The sequence below is a fragment of the Perissodus microlepis genome, chromosome 10 (assembly GCF_051167445.1).
Source record: "Perissodus microlepis isolate ML-2025 ecotype Zambia chromosome 10, ASM5116744v1, whole genome shotgun sequence".
Classification (NCBI taxonomy): Eukaryota; Metazoa; Chordata; class Actinopteri; order Cichliformes; family Cichlidae; genus Perissodus; species Perissodus microlepis.
In genome coordinates, this window is record NC_140470.1 from 14,884,741 (window position 1) to 14,906,384 (window position 21,644).

Here is a 21,644-nt window from a genome sequence, read left to right on the forward strand (position 1 = left end):
CTTTTGGACAGGTTTAAAAAGGTAACAGTTTAACAAAGACTGATTAAACATATAATGTCTTACACTTACAAAGCTTTCATATATAATCAGTAAAATACAAATCCTTTAATTCACTACAGTCAGGGCTTTTACTGCTACCTGCCATGCTCATGCTTTAGTACCTTGGAGTGACTTTATTGCTTTCTTACCTGAATTCATTTCGACCTGTCCATAAACCTAACATTTATATTGGGCATTTATATTAATGATAGATAAAAACTCCAGCTTTGATTGGACTGGTCTTTGGCTCAGGCACAGTGCCTGGGCTTGGTCTGCAAAGCACTAAAACTAAAATTCATGGTGTGATGGTTTAAAAGCTTCTGATGAACCTCTATGCTTGCAGATATAATTTAATGCATATAGCCTTCAGTACTAACATGACTGGGAGGATGAAAGAAATTTATTGGCACGACCAACGCAAAGGACTTCATATTTTACATCTGAGCTCATAGCAAAATGATACGCACAGTGTCATCTAATGCTGGCCCTTACAAACTCATCAGTTCCCATTCAGTCACACATCCACTCCACACACAAACCTAAAGCTCCTGGCACTCAGAGCACAGCAGGCTAATGCTCTGGCAGCTATTCCTCAAACAAACCCTCACAAAAACACACACACACAGGCACACACACACCAGACAGGAGCATTTCCTGGGGAATGAGCATGGAGGATGTCAGCAGTATTCCTAGCCAGTGTCACCTCATGACCGAGAGAACAGGGACAGATAGAGGGTAACGGCGAGGGAGAGAACCAGTCTCAGTCAGACAGATAAAACAATGGGAATGATGGAGGGATAAACAGTTGACATCATTGTTCCAGAAAGATCAGGCTGTTGGCAGAGTCCATATGCAAGTGTGCATGGGAGGTCACGGAGGGGAGGGGGTTCAGATGTGGTGAACAGAGGCAAAGTCTGGCTTGGATGGGAGGGAAAGACCTATAAATTCAGTGCAGGAGAGCACAGCAGCACCCATCTCAAACCAAATCAGACCTAGTCAGCCTGCCTCGTCATTTATTACAACCCTCTTGGAATCTCACCATGGATATCCCCATCCAGTATCCCTGGTACCGCCGGGCGTTCCCACATCGATTTCCTGACCTCTCCATGGCAGAACCTCTCACTGACTGGCCAATGATGTGGCCATTCTCCTGGTCCTTCCCCTGGATGCGCCCTTTGTTTATGCGCTGGTTCAACTGGTCCGACAATGGACACAGTGAGGTAGAGTACAGTTCACCTGTGTAATTAAGATTATTACATCATGGGAGTTACGCACAAATGTCAGTGTTTTATGGCCTTTTGTTTGTGAGGTTTGGATTAATGATCATCAGAGTCAAAACCTCCACTGATATCATGAGTGTTTGTGTAATTTTCAGGTGCCAGTCCTTCATTAAACAAGATTGGGTTTTTATCCCAGGCTGACTCACTGCTCTACTGTATGTATTTAGATGCGCTTGGAAAAGGATCGATATGTCATTTATGTGGATGTGAAGCATTTCTCCCCTGATGAGCTGTCTGTCAGCGTTAGTGATGATTTCATTACAATACACGGCAAACATGAAGACAGACAGGTCAGAGGAGCAAATTTAACACCAGAAAATAAATTTAGCCACACTGTTCTGATGCACTCACTAATTCTGTTTCAGGATGACCACGGCTATGTGTCAAGAGAGTTTCTGAGGAAGTACAGGCTTCCTTCTGGTGTGACAGGTGCCGAGGTCACCTCCAGTCTGTCGTGTGATGGTGTACTGACAATCACAGCACCTCGGTCATCTCCTGGGCTGGAGCGCAATATTCCTATTTCCTGTGAAGATGGAACACAGAAACAGAAAATGTAGAGCAGAGCCTGACGCACCAGTTGCTGCTTTACTATTAACCCTTTATATTGTCTGTTATGTTGGCAGTGCCGTACATATATAGAGTAGTCATACAGTTCTAGATGTCTAAAACTGCTGTCTAATAAACCAGTTCCTAACCCCTAACTCACTATTATTGTGTTGTCTCAGCAAAACTGTGGAGCTCGTGTAACAGAGTCTGTTTTTGACAGTACAGCTTTTATAGACACATCATGGTGAGTTCCAGGATATTGAGCTCCCAAGAGTTCATTTCCCTATCATAAACAAACAGATTAGGCTTCTACGCAAAATACAGTTGCACATGTAACAGTATTTCCATAGACAAATTCATAACCACCATCAGGCATTTAGAGAAACACAATGTCTCTAGCAGCCTTTCACTTCAGTGGCAAATGTGCTAGTTAGTAACTGAACCCAGACAAGCTTGCAGCATCTACTGGTTCTGCAGAGAAATACTAATACTAATGAGTACTATCCACTAAAAGTGATAACACACTAACAAAAGATGTATTTTCAGCACACAGAGCAGAGTGAGCGGGTATTAGTAAGATGGAAAATGTGCTGTGTTCATTCTGTGGGAAGAGCATTGGTTTCTGCATGTAAGAGGAGGAGGTTTTCTGGAGGCACAGACAGCCCGTTTGTTTTTAATAAAAATAAATAAATAAACAGAAGAAGAAGAAAAAGCCACCAAAGGCCTCGGGACCAGGCGTGTTGAGAGAATGAGAGCGAATGAGCAAGAAGCAAAGTTGTGGACAAAGGAGAGAAACAGACAGGGCCCCTTTTTCACTGGGGAACATGACCTCTGAGCTGCTAAGGGTAGTATGATTGTGAATGTACGTGAGCGCATTTATACTTGTAGATGCAAGAATTACAACTCTATTATCTTTGTTAAGCCTTTTGGAATATTAACACTGACAACAGCAAGTAGAATAAATATGGAGATTCAAGTTCACAGGTCGGTTGTGTGTGTTTTTGAATCATTGTCAAGGTTTTCTTCTGTCTATTGTGTTGTTGTTCTCAAATGGACTTCAAATAACAACATACACTCACTGACCACTTAATGAGGTGTTCAGTAGCTCATTAACATCAATATTGATCAGCCAATCAAATGGCAAGAACTCATGGTCATGGTCCAGATGATCTGCTGAAGTTTCAGAGTAGGAATCAGAAGCAGATGAACTACAGCTCGGACAGTCTCGGTCGTTGTGTCCTTGGGCAAGACACTTCACCCGTTGCCTACTGGTGGTGGTCAGAGGGCCCGGTGGCGCCAGTGTCCGGCAGCCTCGCCTCTGTCAGTGCGCCCCAGGGTGGCTGTGGCTACAATGTAGCTTGCCATCACCAGTGTGTGAATGTGTGTGCGAATGGGTGGATGACTGGATGTGTAACGCGCTTTGGGGTCCTTAGGGACTAGTAAAGCGCTATACAAATACAGGCCATTACAGCAGCAAAAAACCATATTAGGTCCTTCACCTGTCAATTACAATTCACATGGGCTTGACAAAATTGGACAATAGTAAAAGAAGGGAAGATAGAAGGAAAAATGTTGCCTGATCTAATAGTCTTGATTTCTGCTGCCACTTTATTAGGTACACTGTATAAAGGTGTAGCTAAAATAATAGGATCAGAATTGGACGTAAACAATGTGAAAGCATGGATTCATCCTCCCGTGTATCTGTTCAGGCTGGTGGTGGTGTAACAATTTGGGGGATGTTGTGGCACTCTTAGAACCAACCGAGCATCATTTAAATGCCACAGCCTTCTGAGTACTGTTAATGATCATTTCCATCCCTTTATGACAACGTACCCATCTTATGCTTCCAGAAGAATAACACACCATGTGGCAAAACTTAAATAATCTAAAACCTGTTACCTGAACATAACAATGAGTTTGCTGTATTCAAATAGCTTCCACAGTCACCAGATCTCAATGCATTACAGCACCTTTGGGATGTGGTGAAACTGGAGATTTACGTCATGAATGTGCAGCCAATATGCAGCAAGTGTTTGATGATATCATGTGAAAATCTCTGAAGAATGTTTTCAGTAACTAGTTGAACCTGTGCAATGCAACAATGCAGCAAAAGGTGTGTGTGGTTATGTACAGTGAATGTAGAGCTGCTGATATTTTTTTTCAGACACTTTATTAATATTGGGGAACTGGAGCTTTCAGGAATGAAGGTTTAGCCTGGTCTCAAAAAGAACCAGATAAATGCTTTGCAGCACGCTTTATTTATTAAACAATGCAAAAGTCACCTCTAATAAATTGAAATTTCTTACTTCATTGCTGCTTTTAAAACAGTTTTTACAATCTGACATTGCCTGTTGATAAGACGCACAACGCTCACGATAAAGGAATAGCTTTAGCAGAGAAAAGGAGGGCACAAGTCGTGTTTCCTTCATTTATAAGTGCACAATGGACAACTTTTATTATTATCTGCAAAACCTCAGATAAACAGGAGCATTACAGACAATGTACATCGTTCATCTGTCAACAAAGCAAGGCTGCAGAACCGCTGCTGATGTCTAAGTCATCAAAAGACAGCAAGACTATCAATGGAGACATGAAATTATAATAATACGCTTTCATAATAATACATGCACTCATTGCTGTGCAGAGTTTATGCATACTTCTATTGGCGCTCATGTTATTAGATGCATAAAAATAAGCTGTCAGCAGTGTGCATCATATCAAGTTAAGTTTCTTGGGAAGTGTATTATCAGTAACAGTAGAAGTCCCATTTCTGGAAAAAAGAAGATACACTGAATCAGGAGAAAGCACTAAATAATTCATATGCACATGTGCATGTGTGTGTGTTCACCTACAGTAGTTTTGACTTCAGTTGTGGCTGGCATGAGAGCATGTGTCTCCTCCACTATGCTACTGGGGAAGTGGCCAATGCGAGCTTCCTGTTGTCCATAATAGGCGTCTTGTACCTGGGAAAAGATGACGCAGATAACATTTGTTTGATAACATTCAAAACTTTTAAATGTTTTGCTGCACATGGAAGCCCAAGCCTGTGACGTTTTCACAGTTTTATGGTTAGAGCCGTGCCCAGGCCATTTATAGCCACATAAATATGTCACTTTTACTCACGCTGCCAGCCCAGAAGAGATTCCCTCTGTCTTTTAGCATTGCATAAACATAGACAAGCTGCCCCTGCCTGATGGGGATGAACCTGCAGTCTCCAGGGTAATAGTCCTGCAGTGCACGAGCTATCAAGATAGGATCTGTGCAGGGACAAATGTCATGAGCTATAATGTGATATGAATCTGACCTTTTTTTCAGAAGCAAAATAAACAGTTGATACTTACAGCTGCACTCGGAGTCAGCACAGAGTTTCTTGTCAGAGAGTTTAGGCATTTGCTTTCCAGCTTCAGAGGTTCCCAACACAAGGCACAGGGAAAGAGCAAACCACAGTTCGAAAGCCATGTCTTTACGTCAATGCACCTACTGATGGAAAAGCCTTTTTTCTCAGCTAGGAAGGTCCTGGTTTTCAGTCTTCTTGTAAGTCTGTTTGGCCACTCTTAAAATGAAGGTGCAGCAGAAGCAGTCCCCTTTTTCTTCTTCCCCCCACCCTTCGTCATATGAGCACACACAGAGCTCCTTTGAAATTCTTCAAGCAGGTAAACAGGATCGGGCAAAGGGGGTGGGGAGTAGACAGACCCCTGCTTGTGTCCTAGACTTTTCCATCTGTCACGCAATGCCCCCCCCCCCCCCCCCCCCCCCCAGTGAATTCCTCAGAATTAATCACTTCCTTGTTTAACTGCCTGATATCCAATCAGCAGCTATTAATTTTACCCCACTTTTCCAGTATTCCCTGTTCTTTCTCTCAGTTCCTCTTGCTTTTTCCCTCGCTTCACCTTTGGAACTCCACCTGGAAGTAGGTGGAGCCATGTGCTTTATTTACATAATGAACGTTTCCACTACCAAGGAAACCAGCTGAGCTTCTCTTGCGCAAACACTCCCAAACAGGAAGACTGTACCTGTTAGCCTGCGGTGGCAGAGAGCTGTCAGGTAAGACCTAACTTATCATTTTTCAAAGTCTGGTGGAAAATAGGTTAACACGGATTCTGTCAACTGTCGTACTGGCAATAAAGTAGGACTGAGTTTATTACTTGTATTTTAAAGGACTTTAAAGAGCATGTCAGCACAGATTCATGATACCGGTGAGAAGCAAATAGTGACAGACTTGATAGTTGAGGCTGGGGAGACTCCAGATACTGACACTGCTACACTGTGACTGAAATTCAGCTTATACGGTCTAAATTTGAATAAAAATTATCTGGGAATTATTCATGATAGCAGTGAATTATCAAACAAAAAGATTTTTTTTGTTTATTGATAATTTGACCTAAACGTATTACTTAAGAGTCTACTTGAAATACTCAACACATTGTAGTGATCACAAGAAGTAGCAGTTCACAGTGCCTCTGGAATTTAGGGAGGAGACAATGATAATAGTGCAGGTTGGTGTTTCGGTCAGAGCTACAAAAGCACCTGTCAGACAAAAGATCTCCTTTTAGGCCATGCTGGATTATATTACCAGAAAGCAGCTAGTGTGATATTCACACAAGGTTTTCTGTGTTATTAAATGTCTTTTCTTGCCCAAAGATGTCCCGGTAAAGACCAGAAGAGAAGAAGAAGTGAATGATATAAGCACTGGGACCACACACTGAAGCACAAGGAATACTCTGGATAACAAAAGTGGAACCCAAACACCTGTAAACTAAACCATCAGGAAACAGAAAGTCCTGACTCTCTATCCATTCTCTTCCACCAGTGGGAGACTGAATCACAACTGCAGGACTTGGGATAGTACTTTTTAACTGATCCTTCAACTGTCAGCTATGTTCAGCAAAAACAGTCTTTCCTCACCCAGCCTGGAGGACTCGTTCTTTCCTCTCTCTCCCTCCTCCTCGGTCTCTCTCTCCTTTGGTCTCCCCTCATCCACATCCTCCCCTGGAAGCACTGACAGTGGAGGAGGCATAGAGACTGACCTGATTCTAGCTGCTGAGCTGGGACGGGCTTTACTGGAGAAGAATGAGGAGCTGGCAGCCTCTCTGGAGCAGAGGGAAAGGGAGCTGGAGGTAAGATTAAAGCTACTGTTGTCCCTTAATCTCCCAAAAGGTCATATTTGATAAACACATTTTTACACAAAATGAAATGGGAAGTAAGATTAGCTAAAATTACAAGCAAATCGCTGCATGAAGGCAAAACTTTTGGATGTGGCCTGCAGTGCACAGTCATTCCACCAGTGGGCAGAAGATTTGTCAGATTGCAAAGAGACAATGCAACCATGATAACCACCCCCACTGGAGGAGAAAGAGCTCCAACAATGTATAACCGCAGACTGAAACTTATACAATGCCTTTAGCTGGCTAATCACTTCACTGTGCTGAAGGAGATTATGTCTGGTTAGCTGTTAGGAAGCTAATGCTAACTTTGTCTCATAAAGCTGCCATAGATCACTAAGGGACTTGCAGACATACCATTACTGACTACTGCTTTACAAAATAACTTAAGTTACACAGTGTGAAAATGCTATCAGAAATAGATATATAGATAGATTTTATCTATATATAAAGTATTTAAACCATTTGTTTTTTTTCTCTACAGAGATAACAATAAATTTAACATTAAATGTGGCAGTACAAAGCAAATTCTATCATTCTAGTTCTAGTATGCAGTCTAATCATTAAAAATGGTCAAAGCATGTGACATCAGCTATGTTCCCCAGTTACCATATGTAATCATATGTCATACAGCCATAACAATCTTTTATGCTGGCTATGATAATGATCCATGATTACATGGCAGCCATCATGTCATGATTTCTTAATCCACTGTTATTCCAAATAGTGTTTCTGCAACTGCATTAGAGGTGAGCCAATCAATTTAAATATCGTTAGTATCGATACCAATGCCGCTACTGGTGTCGGACTGATACTAGAGTGATAAGATCAATATATTGTTTCAATCCTCTAAGTTCAGTATGTAGCCTTCTCAATTGGGTTAAACATATTTTTGGAAAATATACCCCAAACATGCACTATGAAAAATGGCTGGACCTTTTTGTGTTGACTGTAGTGTCTGTTTTATTTATAGCCTATAGCACATTCAAACAGAAGCTGACCCAAAGTGCTTTAGAGACAGGAAAATCTACATCCCAGGGCTCTAAAAAGGTTTTAAAATACATGCAAAGCTGAAAGGTGTGTTTTATTGTGTCAACAAATAATTGTGCAAAGTAAAAATCACAATGATTTAAGTGGTCATTAAAATGTGTTCAGAATTAAAGTATCATTATCAGTATCAACAACACTGGCCTTTTATTTACTTGGTATCAGATGATACCAAAAATTTGCAGTATTTTGCACTACAGTGCAATGTATGGGACATAACACGGTGCTTCCAATTCCTGATAAGTATGCATTACTTAACCTGCATGCGCTCCAACTTAATGTGAGTTAAGTACATTTAACTTTAGCAGAAGTCATTTAAGTAGATCTTCACCATATATCAGGTTCATGTGGCTTTGTGTTAGTTATACTGTTTTTACAGCTTTTAATTTTTTAATTAATAAATCTGCCCCCAGTGCAGAATCGACAAGCACAGAGAAATAAACAGAAAAGTATTTTTCATGAAATACAATGTTAAATGTTCTTTGAATGTTTTTGATTACATGTAACTTTTTTTTTCTGAGTCTTCCTATTGAGCATGCTGGCTTACTGTCACACTGCCATGTCCAGGACTGGAGCCACAATTCATGTTATCAGGAAAGTCTGGTTATTGAAGCTGGTTCATATGGTGTGTAATACAGGCTTTACAGCAGGAGAAGCACGTTCTTCAGAGGAAGCTGGAGATGAATGAACTGGCATTTGGACAGAGGGAGGCGGAGCTAACTGCTGATTTAACAACTCTGCGGGCTGAGGTGGAGAAACATCAGAGTCAAGGGCGTGACCGGCGAAAAGATGAAAGCGAGCAGATGATTCAGCTAGCCAGCCATAACCAGAGACTGGTTGAGCAGCTGGCAGAGGTTTGTTTTAATGGATCAGTGAATCTCTGCACGTATGTTGCATCACAGGAAAATGCAGACTAACGGGTTTAGATAGTCCTACCTTTATTATTCACACCTTTCTCACCTTCCCATTTCTCACACATCTAGGCTGTGACACTGGAGCATTCCTTGAGGACTGAACTGCGTACCATCAGAGACGAAATGGAAGAATCATCTTTTAGCCGAAACATCAGCTTTACACAGTTAGAGAACATACAAGCAGAGGTAAACCCATAAGTAAAACATTGCATACACAAAAGTTTTGGTTTTATTATGAACAGCACACCCAAAAAGCACAAAGAGCAGCAGTAGCACCACATGAAAGTACAAGACCTGTTTTTTAGAGGCAAGTCTTAAGTGCTCAATGAAAAGTCCACAAACCACATCTTTTGGGAGTCAATTTTCATATAGCATAAGCTAAAATCAAATCTCATGTTCGGATAACTTGAGTCTGGCTTGAGACTAAATACCAGCAAAAATAAGTAAAATTCTTAAAGTCATGGAGGTCTGACAAGTCTTCAGTCACAATAATTTGTGTCATCATGAAACATGAAAATCTGGTTACAAAATAACTGTAACGAGAAATAGTGGAAAATTCTTAAAATGTTCAGTTGAGGTGTAAACCAACAATCAGGATGCTGATTTTATAAACCTTAACAACCTTGAGGTGTGCAGGAAGTAGGCTTTGGGGTGACATCTGGGCTGACAATGCTAAAACAGCTTTTATATTGCTAGTCTATCCTTTTGATCCTTCTCATACAGAACAGAGTTTTGCAAGAGCGGCTGTCACACATGGAGACACAACTAAAAGCTTCAGGGGAAGACAACCAAAGACTTCGCATGGAGCGAGAGCGCTTGAGAGACAGACTGTCAGAAATGCAGATGAAACTCAAAGAGAAAGAAGCAGAGGTGAGCAATAAATCGGAGGCATATTTAGGATCAGCCGTGGTGTTGACCGATGAAACTTGAGGCAGTTATATCTGTTGCAGGAAGCATTGCTCATCACTAGCAGAGGTCACTAACACGTTCTCGATCTGTGTGTGTGTGCATGTGCTCGGTGTGTAGATGGAGCAGGAGCAGGGAGTGGTGTTTGAGTTGCGCACCTTGAATCGCTCTCTACAGCAAAAAGCTCTGAACCTGGATGAAGACAGCATCCTGGACAGGACACAAGCAGAACCTTTGTCTCTGCTGAGTGAAATTCAGCAGTCACAGGTGCCCACAGAAACACACCCACCGAGTAACTCCACAGTCTAAGTCAGTGTGTGCCGATCCTGTGTACCAAAGCTTGTCTGGATAATCCTTGTACTCGTGTATGTTTACACGATCCATCCGATATTGATTTTTGTCTCTTGAGCACAGAGATTTCTCCAGATTCACTGAACCTTTTTATTGTTCTGTAGCTGATGTCTTCACTTTTTTACATTGACAAACATTATTATGAACTTGTTCCACAATTTGTAGGCACAGTATTTTTAAGATTAGTGACCGCTGCCTTTGTTTGCTCCTGAGAAACTTTGTCTCTCTTAAACATTCTCTTTTAAACCCAGTCTTTTACTGACCTGTTTGCCAGTTAACCCAATTAGTTGCAAAATGTTCCCCTAGCTGTTTCATCTTAGTACATATTACTTTTTCAGCCGTCTGTTGTGAGCGTCCAAACGTTTTTGAGAAAACACTGACATAAATTGGTACAGATCAGCTTATGTATTCAGCATAAGTGAATGTGGTGATCTAGGCAGGTAAAAAGAGTCCTTTTCCACACTGAAAAAATCTCACTTTTTCAAATTTACCTTGCTTATACATTAATCTCGCCCCATAGTGCACAAGTCTGCCAAAAAAGCAACATATTTGCAGGACAAATTTACATTAACAGCACAAATGCCTAGTTAAGTGTTGGACCCCTCTGACTTTTTGTGATGCGGTGTATATCTCTCCTGTTACAGGCTAAAGAGGCTCTTCTAGCTCACTCCACAGTGCTGCAAGCGAGAGATGAAGAAATACAGGCACTCAAAGAAGAGGTCAGTGAAACTGTATGCTGTATATACTGTCCTTACTGCTGCAGGAATAGAAAAAGACATATTTGCTGATTTGTCTAGCAAAAACAGACAATATAGGAAGCACCAACTGAAGTCACGGAATTACATTTTTTAATAATGTGCTATAGAATCAGTATGTTTAAGTTTGGATTAATTTAATCAACATGTGTTGATTAAATTGTGAAGATGTGTGTGATGTGACGATTTGAGGCTAACTGTGTGACATTATGTAGCCTATTTTCCTCTGCTCAGCTTTTATCTGTGCACGACTTTATAATATCACATTTATTTTGGAGGCCAATCATGCTCTAATATGCAATGTTCTGATCAATGTGAGTGATGTATTTACACATCAGCTTGAAGGTCAGAGAGAAGAACTCGAGTCTCTGAGGGAGGAAATTCAGCTGTGTGGCCGCAGTTCAGGAAAGCCAAGCTACAGGTAATGCTATGCTAAACCGCTGATTAGTTTAGTTTCTCTCAATTTTATTTAGATTTTATTAAGATAAATCTGTTTTTAAAATTTCCATTTAGGTCCTTAGAAAGTGAACTGGTCACGGTGTGTCAAGAGAAAGAATCACTAACTCAGCAGCTTCTCAACACCATCGAGCAGAAGGTGGTGCTGTCTCAAGAGCTGGAGGCCTGGCAGGTTTGTGTACCTGGATACAAAACTACAGATAGTCTCTTTTGGAAAAATGGACTTTAAAAAATTATTATACTTTTGTAATCTGAACCTTTGCTCTTGCTCCAGGAGGACATGCGGGTGGTGATAAATCAACAGGTTCAGCAAAGGGAGGAGGAGAGGAAGAAAGAGAGCCAGCAAGAAAAAGGTGCTACAGGACTCCAAAGAAGCAGGTCTTTGAGAATGAAGGGAGAAGGATCGAAAGGATTCCTCTCTTTTTTCAAAGATATATAACAGCAAGAAGACTCCCAGGTTTAAATGGACAGTATCCGCAATTTTCTTTGCCACTCTGTCTTTTGTGGCCAGATAATGGACACTAATGCCATATTAGCAACAACTGACTTGTTTACATACCTATATTTGTATATATGTATATACAGTGTATTATTAATTTCATACTTTATATTAAAAGAAGTCTCAACTGAGTGTTGGATGTGTTATCATCTGTTCTTGCATTATTTAAGTCACTTCTAGTTTTTTAACCTCCTAAAACCTGGCGTCCACATATGTGGACATTACATTTTGAGTTATTTAGACCAAAGTACTCAATTTTGCTCTACAAGAGCCTGATATCCACTTACGAGGACATTATACTGCTACTGTTTTAAACAAATATGCTCATATGTGGCTCTCATTTTTCTTAGAAACAAAAATCAGATAAAAAGAAAATCTGGTAATTCTTTGTTGTTACATTCATTGGGTCCCAATATGCCCAAATATTAAAGAGAAATTAAAAATGCATGCCATGGAAGAGTTCAGATTTTAGGAGGTTAAAGACAAAAGTTTACAAGAATTTTAGAGGCAGCATGCAAATACGAAGGAATAAGAGATTAAAAAGGACGTATCATTTTCAGGTCTTATCCTTTACTATGTTACACATTATTCAAAGTTCAAAAACAATCCTTTTTTTTTTTTTTTAATCTCACACACATTAGACCTCAGTGCAATCTCACAACACACCCTCTCCTTTGAACCCACTTTTCTTATGACTAGCTGCCCCTGACAAACAGAAAGTGGGATTTCTGTGCTGTCAGCATGAGCTGTGTGCCCTCCATAAGCATATTAAAAGGTATTCACTCTCATAGCCATCATCCAAAATCAAACACAGAAATTGTTTTTTTCCAAAATGTAGCGTCTTATTGCAGTCTGAGGTCTGGGCTTCCATCTATCTTGTGCAGATTTCGGTATTTGAAACTTTGGCCTTGTTTAAAAGGGACATCCACCACTAAAACAGTATATCAGGGAAAATCATCACAACTTAATGGAAGTTAATGGGAAGGAATATTTGCATGTTGATCCGAGAGTGGAAAATGTTCAGTTTAAGCAAATTCTTAATGAATCTGCAATCTTCAGCTCTAATGATTTAAGTGAAAATTATCTGGCTTTCGTGTTTGTGTCTTGCTGAGCTATGAATAAGCAACAGGACGTAAAAAAGTACCTTGGTGCTGAGTTTAGGTTCAGACTTACTGTAGGTAGGTAACTGTCTGTTGAAATGCATGACATACAGTCAAAAGAAACAATGACAGAAATAACATCTTTAATAAATTAAGTTCAAAAAGATAGCCATCCCTTCCATTTCTCTCCATGCTGACTTTATATAATGAATAAATCATATATATGCAACATTTCCCAGTTGAAGAGGACTGTAAATGCTCGAACGCAGTACGAGTAGTGCAGGTTGCATACAGTCAGTGTTACCAAATGCCTTCATCTATACAGTATACATACAGCGCAGTCCTCAATCAGCAGACTTAGTGCATAGCCTCTTTCTCAACCCTCAGAACCTTAAATTACTATATACAGTATGAAGCAGCACCTTTCTCTGTGTGGATTGCACACTATATAATATGCCGGCCCACAAAAAAAAAAGATCTGTACCCAATCAAACAAACATTCACCTACTCATGCATATTTTTTAAGGTTCTTACTGACGTTTTAACATGAGCCGACCTATTTACTCATACTCAGATTCAGCATTTGCTGCCATTTGGAATGATCCTCTAAGCATTTGCTTGTGTGCAGATTAGCCCACACAGACTGTCTTTTTATGAGTAAGCGCTGAACTTTTTCAGTTTAATGCTTTCTCTGTTTGTGTCGTGGTTAGAGAGCACCAAATGATTGTACATTCAAGCTAAAATTTAATATTTTGGCAGGTGAGTTGATGAGCCTTGTTTTTAATTGATACTGGCGCTGATGTAAACCAATCACTGCCTGTTAGATGGGCAAACACATCTTTTGTAAGCATCTTGTGTAAATAGTCTATTAAAATTGTAGCTGATGGGCAAAAACATTAAAAAGACTATTGTTCTTTAATACAGTGTACTTACATTAGATTTGTTTAGGACTACCCATAATATAAAATCTTTATTTTAACTTTACAGTACTGTATGCCTTTTATCCTTTTGGTTCAGTGTCCAGGAGTGGATGCACAGTTTGGGTTTAGGGAGACTGAAACATCTGTGTAGTCACATACTGTACGTGGAGCCCCTCGAGGTGCTCATCCACTCCTCTCAGTGCAATCCTCTTGTTGTCACTCAGTCAGACAAACATCGCCTCCACTTAGAGAGGTAGGTGACTTAAAGAAACAGGAAGTGTTTTGGTGAGGCTGAAAAAGTCTCGGAAACGTGCCTCTGGACGGATATCCAGGCAGTGGAGTGTAATTCCAGCGGGGGTTAGCTGATGATTAACCCACGTTGATGCCTAGACCCACTTGCAGTTTATCACCTTTATGATTTACAAAGGCACCCATAATCAGTGTGGCTGGGAGAGGAGTCAGGCGCTTCTCCAACACACCTCCTATTATGCACCGGCTGTTTATCATACCTGGATACACACACAGAATCAAAAGACTCATGCATTGTGCTTTCATAATAGTTAACATCGCGCATGACTCAAAGTTACATCAGGAAATTTACCTCGAAAGACCATATTAGCCTCTGGGAGCTCCATCTGATACCCAAAGGATGTTGTGGTCTCCTGTGTCCTGGTACTGGCTTCAAACTCCACCCCTACTTGTATCTGCAAAGCACAAACATACATTAATGATATGCCACTAAGGTAAATGGTGTTTACGCTTATGGGTGGCACTGGCTGTACCTGTTTGTTGGCTCTGTGATAGTAGCTTGCATGGGCACCTCCTTTGCCAGCATTCAATGTTGCCACCCAGTTTGGTCCTGCATGAAGAGACAGAACACCCACCCACCACCCCCACTGTGGCTAAATCAAAGCTCAACAAAGGAGAGATGATACCAGCTCTGTTAAAATATGATATGTGAGGCAGATTCATGAGTAAAAACAACATCTCACTTGAGTACTGTCCAGCCAGAGTAAGGATGCCTCCTTCTTCTGCTCGTCCCCGATGGTAGACCAGCTCTCCTCCTAACACCAGCCCAGAAGACACGCTCTGCAGGAAATGCGCCACCAGGATAACTGTCCAGGAAAAACACACAGCAAGATAACAGAAAAATCATCAAGGGGCACATCAGTGAAAAATACCAGAAAAAGTGTTAAATTATTTTCTTCTCATGTTGCGGGATAACAAAGAAAAGCCAACATCCACCCATCCATCTATTTCCTGCCACTCTTTCAGGTCCATGTGCAGCTTTCTAAGTAGAGATGCCGAGACCTGCTTCTCCACACCACTTCCCCCACCTCTTATGTGGAGACACTAAGTATTCCCAAGCAAGCTGGGACATGTCCCAATAGGACACGTCTGCAACACTTCACCTAGGAGGTGCCCTGGAGGCATCCTTTCAGATGCCTGAACCACCCTAACTGGCTCTTTTTAATGTGGAGGAGTAACTATGGGCTCAAAATGTGGTCATAAATATTTTGTACTTGTAAAAAAGATTTGTATGTGTAAAAAAGATTTGTGTGTGCGTAAAAAAGATTTGTATGTGTAAAAAGAATTTGTGTGTGCGTAAAAAAGATTTGTATGTGTAAAAAAGATTTGTATGTGTAAAAAAGATTTGTGTGTGGACTTGGCCCAAAAAAAACCCTGCAAGTTACAAGTACGAATTTTGACCCTATTTTTCTTCCTTTCATCTGATTGGTCAATGTCATGTCAATCACAAATGTAACAATCCAATCAGAGAACAGATGGGTTTGGCTGTCGGAGGGGCGCTTTTTTGAACTGCAGGTCCTTGAAGGGTAATACAGTTTGAAGCTGGAGGATCTCTATATAAATATCCGATAGCAGCTAGGTCCCCTAGCTTTCAGCAGCTGTTGAAAGGATAAAGTTGTGCTATATCAGTGGTTAGAAATACCATTATTACTTTAGGATTAGTTTAACACAAAGTCAGGGCTGACCCGGGACCATTGCTGTAAGTCACAGTGCGCAGCATAAAAATCCTTTCACATCGGACGCAGGATGTGCTGCTAATGCTAACGGCTAACTAAAAGCAAAGGATCCAGAATTTGTTGCGCTGGCTGCTGGGCTCTGTGGTTTTTTGCAGCAGCTCTACCTGTACTAGATGCACCTGCTCCTTGTCTTTTCTATCTCTGACTTTATGTCCTCTACAAGAGTTTCTGTTTTTTTTGCTGGTTCTTCAAATGTTCAATAAAAACATGTATGCTAATTCATAACGAAGAAAGCTTTGTAATGAAGACTGTCATTTCCAAAACACTGCCCGCCCCCACCCCGCGGTCCGCAGCGCTGTTGAAAACCTGTGACACAAAAATCACCAAACTCGGACGACCACAGACTGTTTTCCTTCGTGGTGATGAAGGAAAACGCTGGGTTGGCATGTAAAAGGGCATTTATTCCCTTCAAAGACCTGCAGTTCAAAAAAAGCGCCCCTCCGACAGCCAAACCCATCTGTTCTCTGATTGGATTGTTACATTTGTGATTGACATGACATTGACCAATCAGATGAAAGGAAGAAAAATAGGGTCAAAATTCGTACTTGTAACTTGCAGGGGTTTTTTTGGGCTAAGTCCACACACAAATCTTTTTTACGCAAACACAAATCTTTTTTACACACACACACACAAATTCTTTTTACACATACAAATCTTTTTTACGCACACACAAATCTTTTTTACACATACAAATCTTTTTTACGCACACACAAATCTTTTTTACACATACAAATCTTTTTTACGCACACACAAATCTTTTTTACACATACAAATCTTTTTTACGCACACACAAATTCTTTTTACACATACAAATCTTTTTTACGCACACAGAAATCTTTTTTACACATACAAATCTTTTTTACGCACACAGAAATCTTTTTTACACATACAAATCTTTTTTACAAGTACAAAATATTTATGACCACATTTTGAGCCCATAAGTAACTACCCTCCTGAATGACTAAGCTTCTCAGGGTGAATCGAGAAGTTGTTTGGAGGAAGCACTTCCACTGCTCCACTCTTCCTTTGGTCACCTATGACAGCTTCACTTTCATGCTCATGTCTCTCTTTTCCACAACACACTGGTGTAGCGTTCACATCACTGCACCCTCCACGCCAAGTTGTTTATCAATTTGTCACTCCACTCTCCTCTCACTCGTGAAGGGGATGCCGAGATACTTAAACCCCTCCACTTGAGGCAACGACTCATTCCCAACTCAAAGTGGGCACACCTCTGTTTTCTGGCTGAGAACCATGGCCTCAGACATATAGGAGCTAATTCTCATCCAACCGCTTCACACTTAGCTGCAAACTGCCCAAGGGCAAGCTGGAGGCCACCGCCTGAAATCAATGGCATGATCTGCAAAGCAGAGATAAACCTCTGAGACCTGCCAACCCTCAAACTTCCACCCCATGGCTGCTCATAGAAATTCTCGCATATTGCCAATAATCCAGACTACAGATGTACAGGAACTGGGACAGCCTGTGACCAGAGGTTTTTTGCTTAAGTAACGGAGCAGACTGGTCATGCACACATCCATGTGCATGCACACGGCAAGTGCGGCAAGTTTACATTAATAAAGTATAACTGAGCAACAGTGATAAAATGTCAGACTGAATTTAGGAACATAAAGTCATCTGTCTGACCATGTCCATCAGTTCCTTTAGCTCTCACCTCCTGGGATGTATTTTCTCTTTGTCATTCTTAACCTGTGGGACTGTGCTCTATCTAACTTTGATGCCATGTCTCTCCCTTATTTATTCTCTGGTGAATTTGAATTCTTCTGCTTTTCACAGAGTTACCGTCAGAGTTACAAACGTATCTGACAGCTCAGGCGGAGTGCAGGATTCAAATATTCCACCGTGTAAACTTGAAATCTGTGTTACAGCTGACCCGTCTATGTATTGAAGTTAGAATATAACAATGTCAACTGCCATTGCTTATTTATTTTTTCCTGTACGCCATGTAATACTACAATATTATTAAAGTCAAATCTAAGACACTGCTGATCTTTGAGTCCTATTATTGGTGGGTATTTTCAACTACATTTTCAAACGCTACATCCAGATGAACGGAATCAACTTTTTGGGGTTTCCTTACCTGGATGATTGAGCGTGAATCAAGACAGATTAACTGTAGCATTTTGTCAAACAATATCATATCTGAATGAAGAAGAAAAAACAAACTACATGAAAGTGATCTCTGGAACTGCAGAGCTGTATGACTGCACTTGCGTTCATTGTGGACCATTTTGCATATTTTGACGAAAAATGATGAACACCGCAAATCCATCGGCTCACTTTGAGAAATATCTCTATTGGCAGCATGGATGTTGTATTGTGACTCCCAGCGAGCTCTGGAAGGAAATCTAAATACATATTTAATGAAAGCAAGGGCACAAATAACTGTGTCCATGGACCAGATTTCCTAACACTGCATTACAACAAAGCCCTCTTTTAAGGTTAAGAAACTACTGTCAGGATTTAATAAGAGTAGCCACAGTGTTGGTTTTGTAGCTGAAAAGTGGGGACAATGCAGGTAACTTGGTGGCTGATCTTATGGCAAATGTATTATAGAAGTTACAACACCAAATGCTGGGAAAATATTTAAACAAATCAAACAAATGTGATTTACTAAGGTTTGCTGCACACAGTTTATCTCTGAATTTAACTCTAAAAAATACCTGCCAGTGCTACCCCTCAGCCTCCTAGTAGACACACCTATGGTATCAACTCCAAAATCCTACGTCACCTTGTTCTCAAGTTATAAAGTTATGCCGACAATAGCCTGTCAGTCTTTTATGGCTGCAGGGTAAAAAAAAATGTTATTTGGTGTAGGATTTGTGAAAGTTGTAGTTATGTAGTTTCTTCTTTTCTAAAAACGTCTTTCTATCTATTTATGAGTCCGACAGTATATACTGAAAATGTCCATCCAAATTCAGCTATTGATGTGAAAATCATGTGTAATATTAACTTTAATAAGCTCCTATACTCTGCAGAAAAAGTAAGAAAAAAGAGCACAGCAACAATATCTTTATTAAAAAAGATTGAGATTAGTTTGTTGTTTCTTCTACACATCGTACAGGTCAGCTGTTCCACACAGATCTGATGCTTGTAAGGTGGAATAGTTTGTAATGATGCAGCTTTCTTATGGATAAATCCTGCGTTCCACCTGAGTCTCAGTCCTCAGGACCTCATACAGCTCACAGCAGTTTCTAACAGACCAGCTCACCCTTGTAGAAGGCATATTCCTTCTTCTTCAACCTCCTCTCAATCATCTAAACTGCCCTCCCTCAACAGGTGTTCTCATTTTTCAGACATTAATTAGTGCGGGTAATTATAGAAAGGCTCTGACTGACTCTTTGTGTATAAATTAGCTCTCTGGGACCCTGGCAAGGACCTTTGCAGGTAGGGTGAGGGCTATGATCCCCCTGAAGCTGAAACACACCCTCTGCCAGGTCCACATTAGAAAGAGGGGAACTATCACTCCAGTGTAGAGAACTGTCTCCAACTTTCCATAGATCAGACCCTGATGGTTAATCCTCTGCTCATTTTTCCACCTGCTATTTCTCACCTGACTCTCTGAGGATGTCTGGGTTGGCCAACGTCACAGCAGCGGTAAAATCGTTCCCTCTGTACTCAGTTTCAAATTGCCACGTTACAAACTGGGACTGCTGGGTCTAAAACACATTGAGCAGTTCAAAAAATGTTACTCTACAGATAAAGTTTATAAGAGAAAACAGAACAGGTATCCTTTCATGGAGCATTATACATTACAAACAGAGAAGGTAAAAACAAATATTCTGAAGAAAGATGTCAAAGGTGTCAAGATTTGTAATAGCTGTAGGAGGGAACTGAATGAATGAATGAATGCCATGTTTACAGACGTCAGATGTTATGATCACACCTGAAACACTGTTCTGGCTCGCACGCGCTCAGTGAGATGCAGCAGAGCGTGGGCGTTCAGACTACCTGAGGAGTCCATCTCCCCGATCAACGCTGGAGCATCCTGAGATTTGACAAAGGAACAGAATGCGAGTTGTGAACACAAAAAGGCAGCAGCTCCCTCGCTGTTACCATTAAAATGTTTTATTATGAAAATAGCTTTGTGATGACTCACGCCTGACCTTGTCTTTGCTATAGTCGTCACTTTGCAGGTGCTCCACATGAAATCGATAATACGACGGACTTACAGCGCTGAGGTGGAGCGTATGGCTGACCTGAAAGCATTCCTTGGTTAATAATTATCACCTTTAAATGCTACAAACTGTTTGCATCTAAATTAAAGTGAATGGAAAAAAAATCACCTTGAAGAAGCTGCTCAGGGTTTTATTCAGTATCATCTTAACACCCTCAATCTGTTGAGGAAACACGTCTGAAGAGGAAAAAACCAATCATGTCAAGAAACATTTAGATAATAGAATTTGTATTTCTGTAGCTGTTCACAGCTAGTAACAGAATTTAGAAACATAAGGACTGCTTTATTTAGCCTCAAAGGATTATGAGTAGCCAGAACCACACATTATACAAGGAAACATGGAGTTTTATCCATGGTTTTATCTTGTTTTTTTAAAATAACTTTAAAATAACTTGGGTCAACCTTGCTGCTTTAGAAGTGCAATAGAAGTAAAATTGAAATTGACATTTAACCTTACAGGAAAACAGTTGCAACTCTAATGAAAGAAGTGTCGTTTTTGCCTCACTTTAAGCATGGTGAGCACTCCTCACTTCTCCTATGTTAACCAGTGATACCTTTGCAGCTCCTATGCAACGAGTGAAAGCTGCCTGGGTTGGGAAGGCGGCCATCCCTCCTCTCCCAGCGCGGTGGACTATCCCAGTGAGCAGGGTGTGCGTCCCAGCGGGAAGGAGGTGGGTCTGTGGAGAAAGGCCAGTTCTGATGGCCCGGACTGGAAGACAAAGCCAGAACGCTGCCCATGTGGGTTCAACACTCCCTACAAGACACAAAGACAAGATTTATTTCTCATACCTGCTAAAAAAGAAAAACTCTGTAGTGCAAGGATAGAACAGGGGAAGAGGACTAACCTCTTCTTAAGTGCATTTATGGGAAAAAAATTGATGTTTATTATTTTTATTTAGTCAGCTTTGTTTTTTTTGTTTTTTTTAGAAAACCTCAATATCAGAATTACAAATTGCATCAAAATTAACAGCACAAACCTACATTTTAAATGTATGAGAGCTTTGTATTGTTATGTCTCATCATACTGGTTTCCAAGGATTTTAAAACCAGGTCTGCATGGCTCTGCACGTCATGCATGGTGTTCTGAGGTTTATATGAGCAGGTGCCGCAGATCCGTCGGCTAGTATGACCTTAGCATCGGTAAAAACAGACATGTATGTGTGCTAACTGTTCTACTACCTACTTCCGATTTGATCGAAAGACCTTAAAATCCCGAGCGGAAATGAGAACCGCACATCAGAAAAACTGTCAGGCGGATTTTCCCTTAATTTCTTTACAAACACCAACTTGAGATGCAAAGCCAGCTGATGCTGAGCTTCACTGATGCTGCAAATAGCTGCCTCGTGTGCCACCCCACAAATGCGTCCCCCTGAAACCACGGCGGGAACCCTGCGGATTTGAAAACTGCACACGTTTACACCTTACT

The 21,644-nt window shown here is 40.8% G+C and overlaps 4 protein-coding genes across 6 annotated transcripts; 2 read left to right on the forward strand and 2 right to left on the reverse strand.

The window, feature by feature from the left end:
* The first annotated feature begins 586 nt into the window (after positions 1-586).
* Positions 587-2,846, forward strand: LOC146379061 (alpha-crystallin B chain-like). The gene is made up of 3 exons (XM_084942347.1): positions 587-1,259; positions 1,487-1,609; positions 1,685-2,846. The coding sequence occupies exons 1-3, from the start codon at positions 1,080-1,082 to the stop codon at positions 1,874-1,876; spliced, it is 495 nt and encodes a 164-aa protein (XP_084798473.1). The 5' UTR covers positions 587-1,079; the 3' UTR covers positions 1,877-2,846.
* Positions 2,847-4,033: 1,187 nt separating this feature from the next.
* On the reverse strand, positions 4,034-5,569 carry mia (MIA SH3 domain containing). Of its 2 annotated transcripts, XM_084942349.1 has the most exons (4): positions 5,207-5,562; positions 4,989-5,122; positions 4,718-4,828; positions 4,034-4,635 (listed from the first exon to the last, which is right to left on the reverse strand). In XM_084942349.1, the coding sequence occupies exons 1-4, from the start codon at positions 5,322-5,324 to the stop codon at positions 4,612-4,614; spliced, it is 387 nt and encodes a 128-aa protein (XP_084798475.1). In that variant the 5' UTR covers positions 5,325-5,562; the 3' UTR covers positions 4,034-4,611. The 2 variants fall into 2 exon arrangements, with proteins under 2 accessions (XP_084798475.1, XP_084798474.1); XM_084942348.1 differs by having other exon boundaries at positions 4,034-4,828; positions 5,207-5,569.
* Positions 5,570-5,585: 16 nt separating this feature from the next.
* bicdl2 (BICD family like cargo adaptor 2) lies at positions 5,586-12,086 on the forward strand. The gene is made up of 10 exons (XM_084942344.1): positions 5,586-5,909; positions 6,507-6,982; positions 8,713-8,928; positions 9,058-9,174; positions 9,712-9,858; positions 10,015-10,161; positions 10,890-10,964; positions 11,339-11,421; positions 11,514-11,628; positions 11,731-12,086. Exons 2-10 carry the CDS (start codon positions 6,743-6,745, stop codon positions 11,893-11,895), a joined length of 1,305 nt encoding a protein of 434 aa, XP_084798470.1. The 5' UTR covers positions 5,586-5,909; positions 6,507-6,742; the 3' UTR covers positions 11,896-12,086.
* A 1,095-nt stretch (positions 12,087-13,181) lies between these two features.
* LOC146379064 (mitochondrial import receptor subunit TOM40B) lies at positions 13,182-21,569 on the reverse strand. 2 transcript variants are annotated; one of them, XM_084942345.1, is made up of 10 exons: positions 21,402-21,569; positions 20,773-20,972; positions 20,328-20,395; positions 20,148-20,240; positions 19,928-20,029; positions 19,595-19,700; positions 14,968-15,090; positions 14,758-14,834; positions 14,577-14,679; positions 13,182-14,484 (listed from the first exon to the last, which is right to left on the reverse strand). In XM_084942345.1, exons 2-10 carry the CDS (start codon positions 20,954-20,956, stop codon positions 14,345-14,347), a joined length of 996 nt encoding a protein of 331 aa, XP_084798471.1. In that variant the 5' UTR covers positions 20,957-20,972; positions 21,402-21,569; the 3' UTR covers positions 13,182-14,344. The 2 variants fall into 2 exon arrangements, with proteins under 2 accessions (XP_084798471.1, XP_084798472.1); XM_084942346.1 differs by lacking the exon at positions 21,402-21,569 and adding an exon at positions 21,200-21,389.
* Positions 21,570-21,644: the final 75 nt, after the last annotated feature.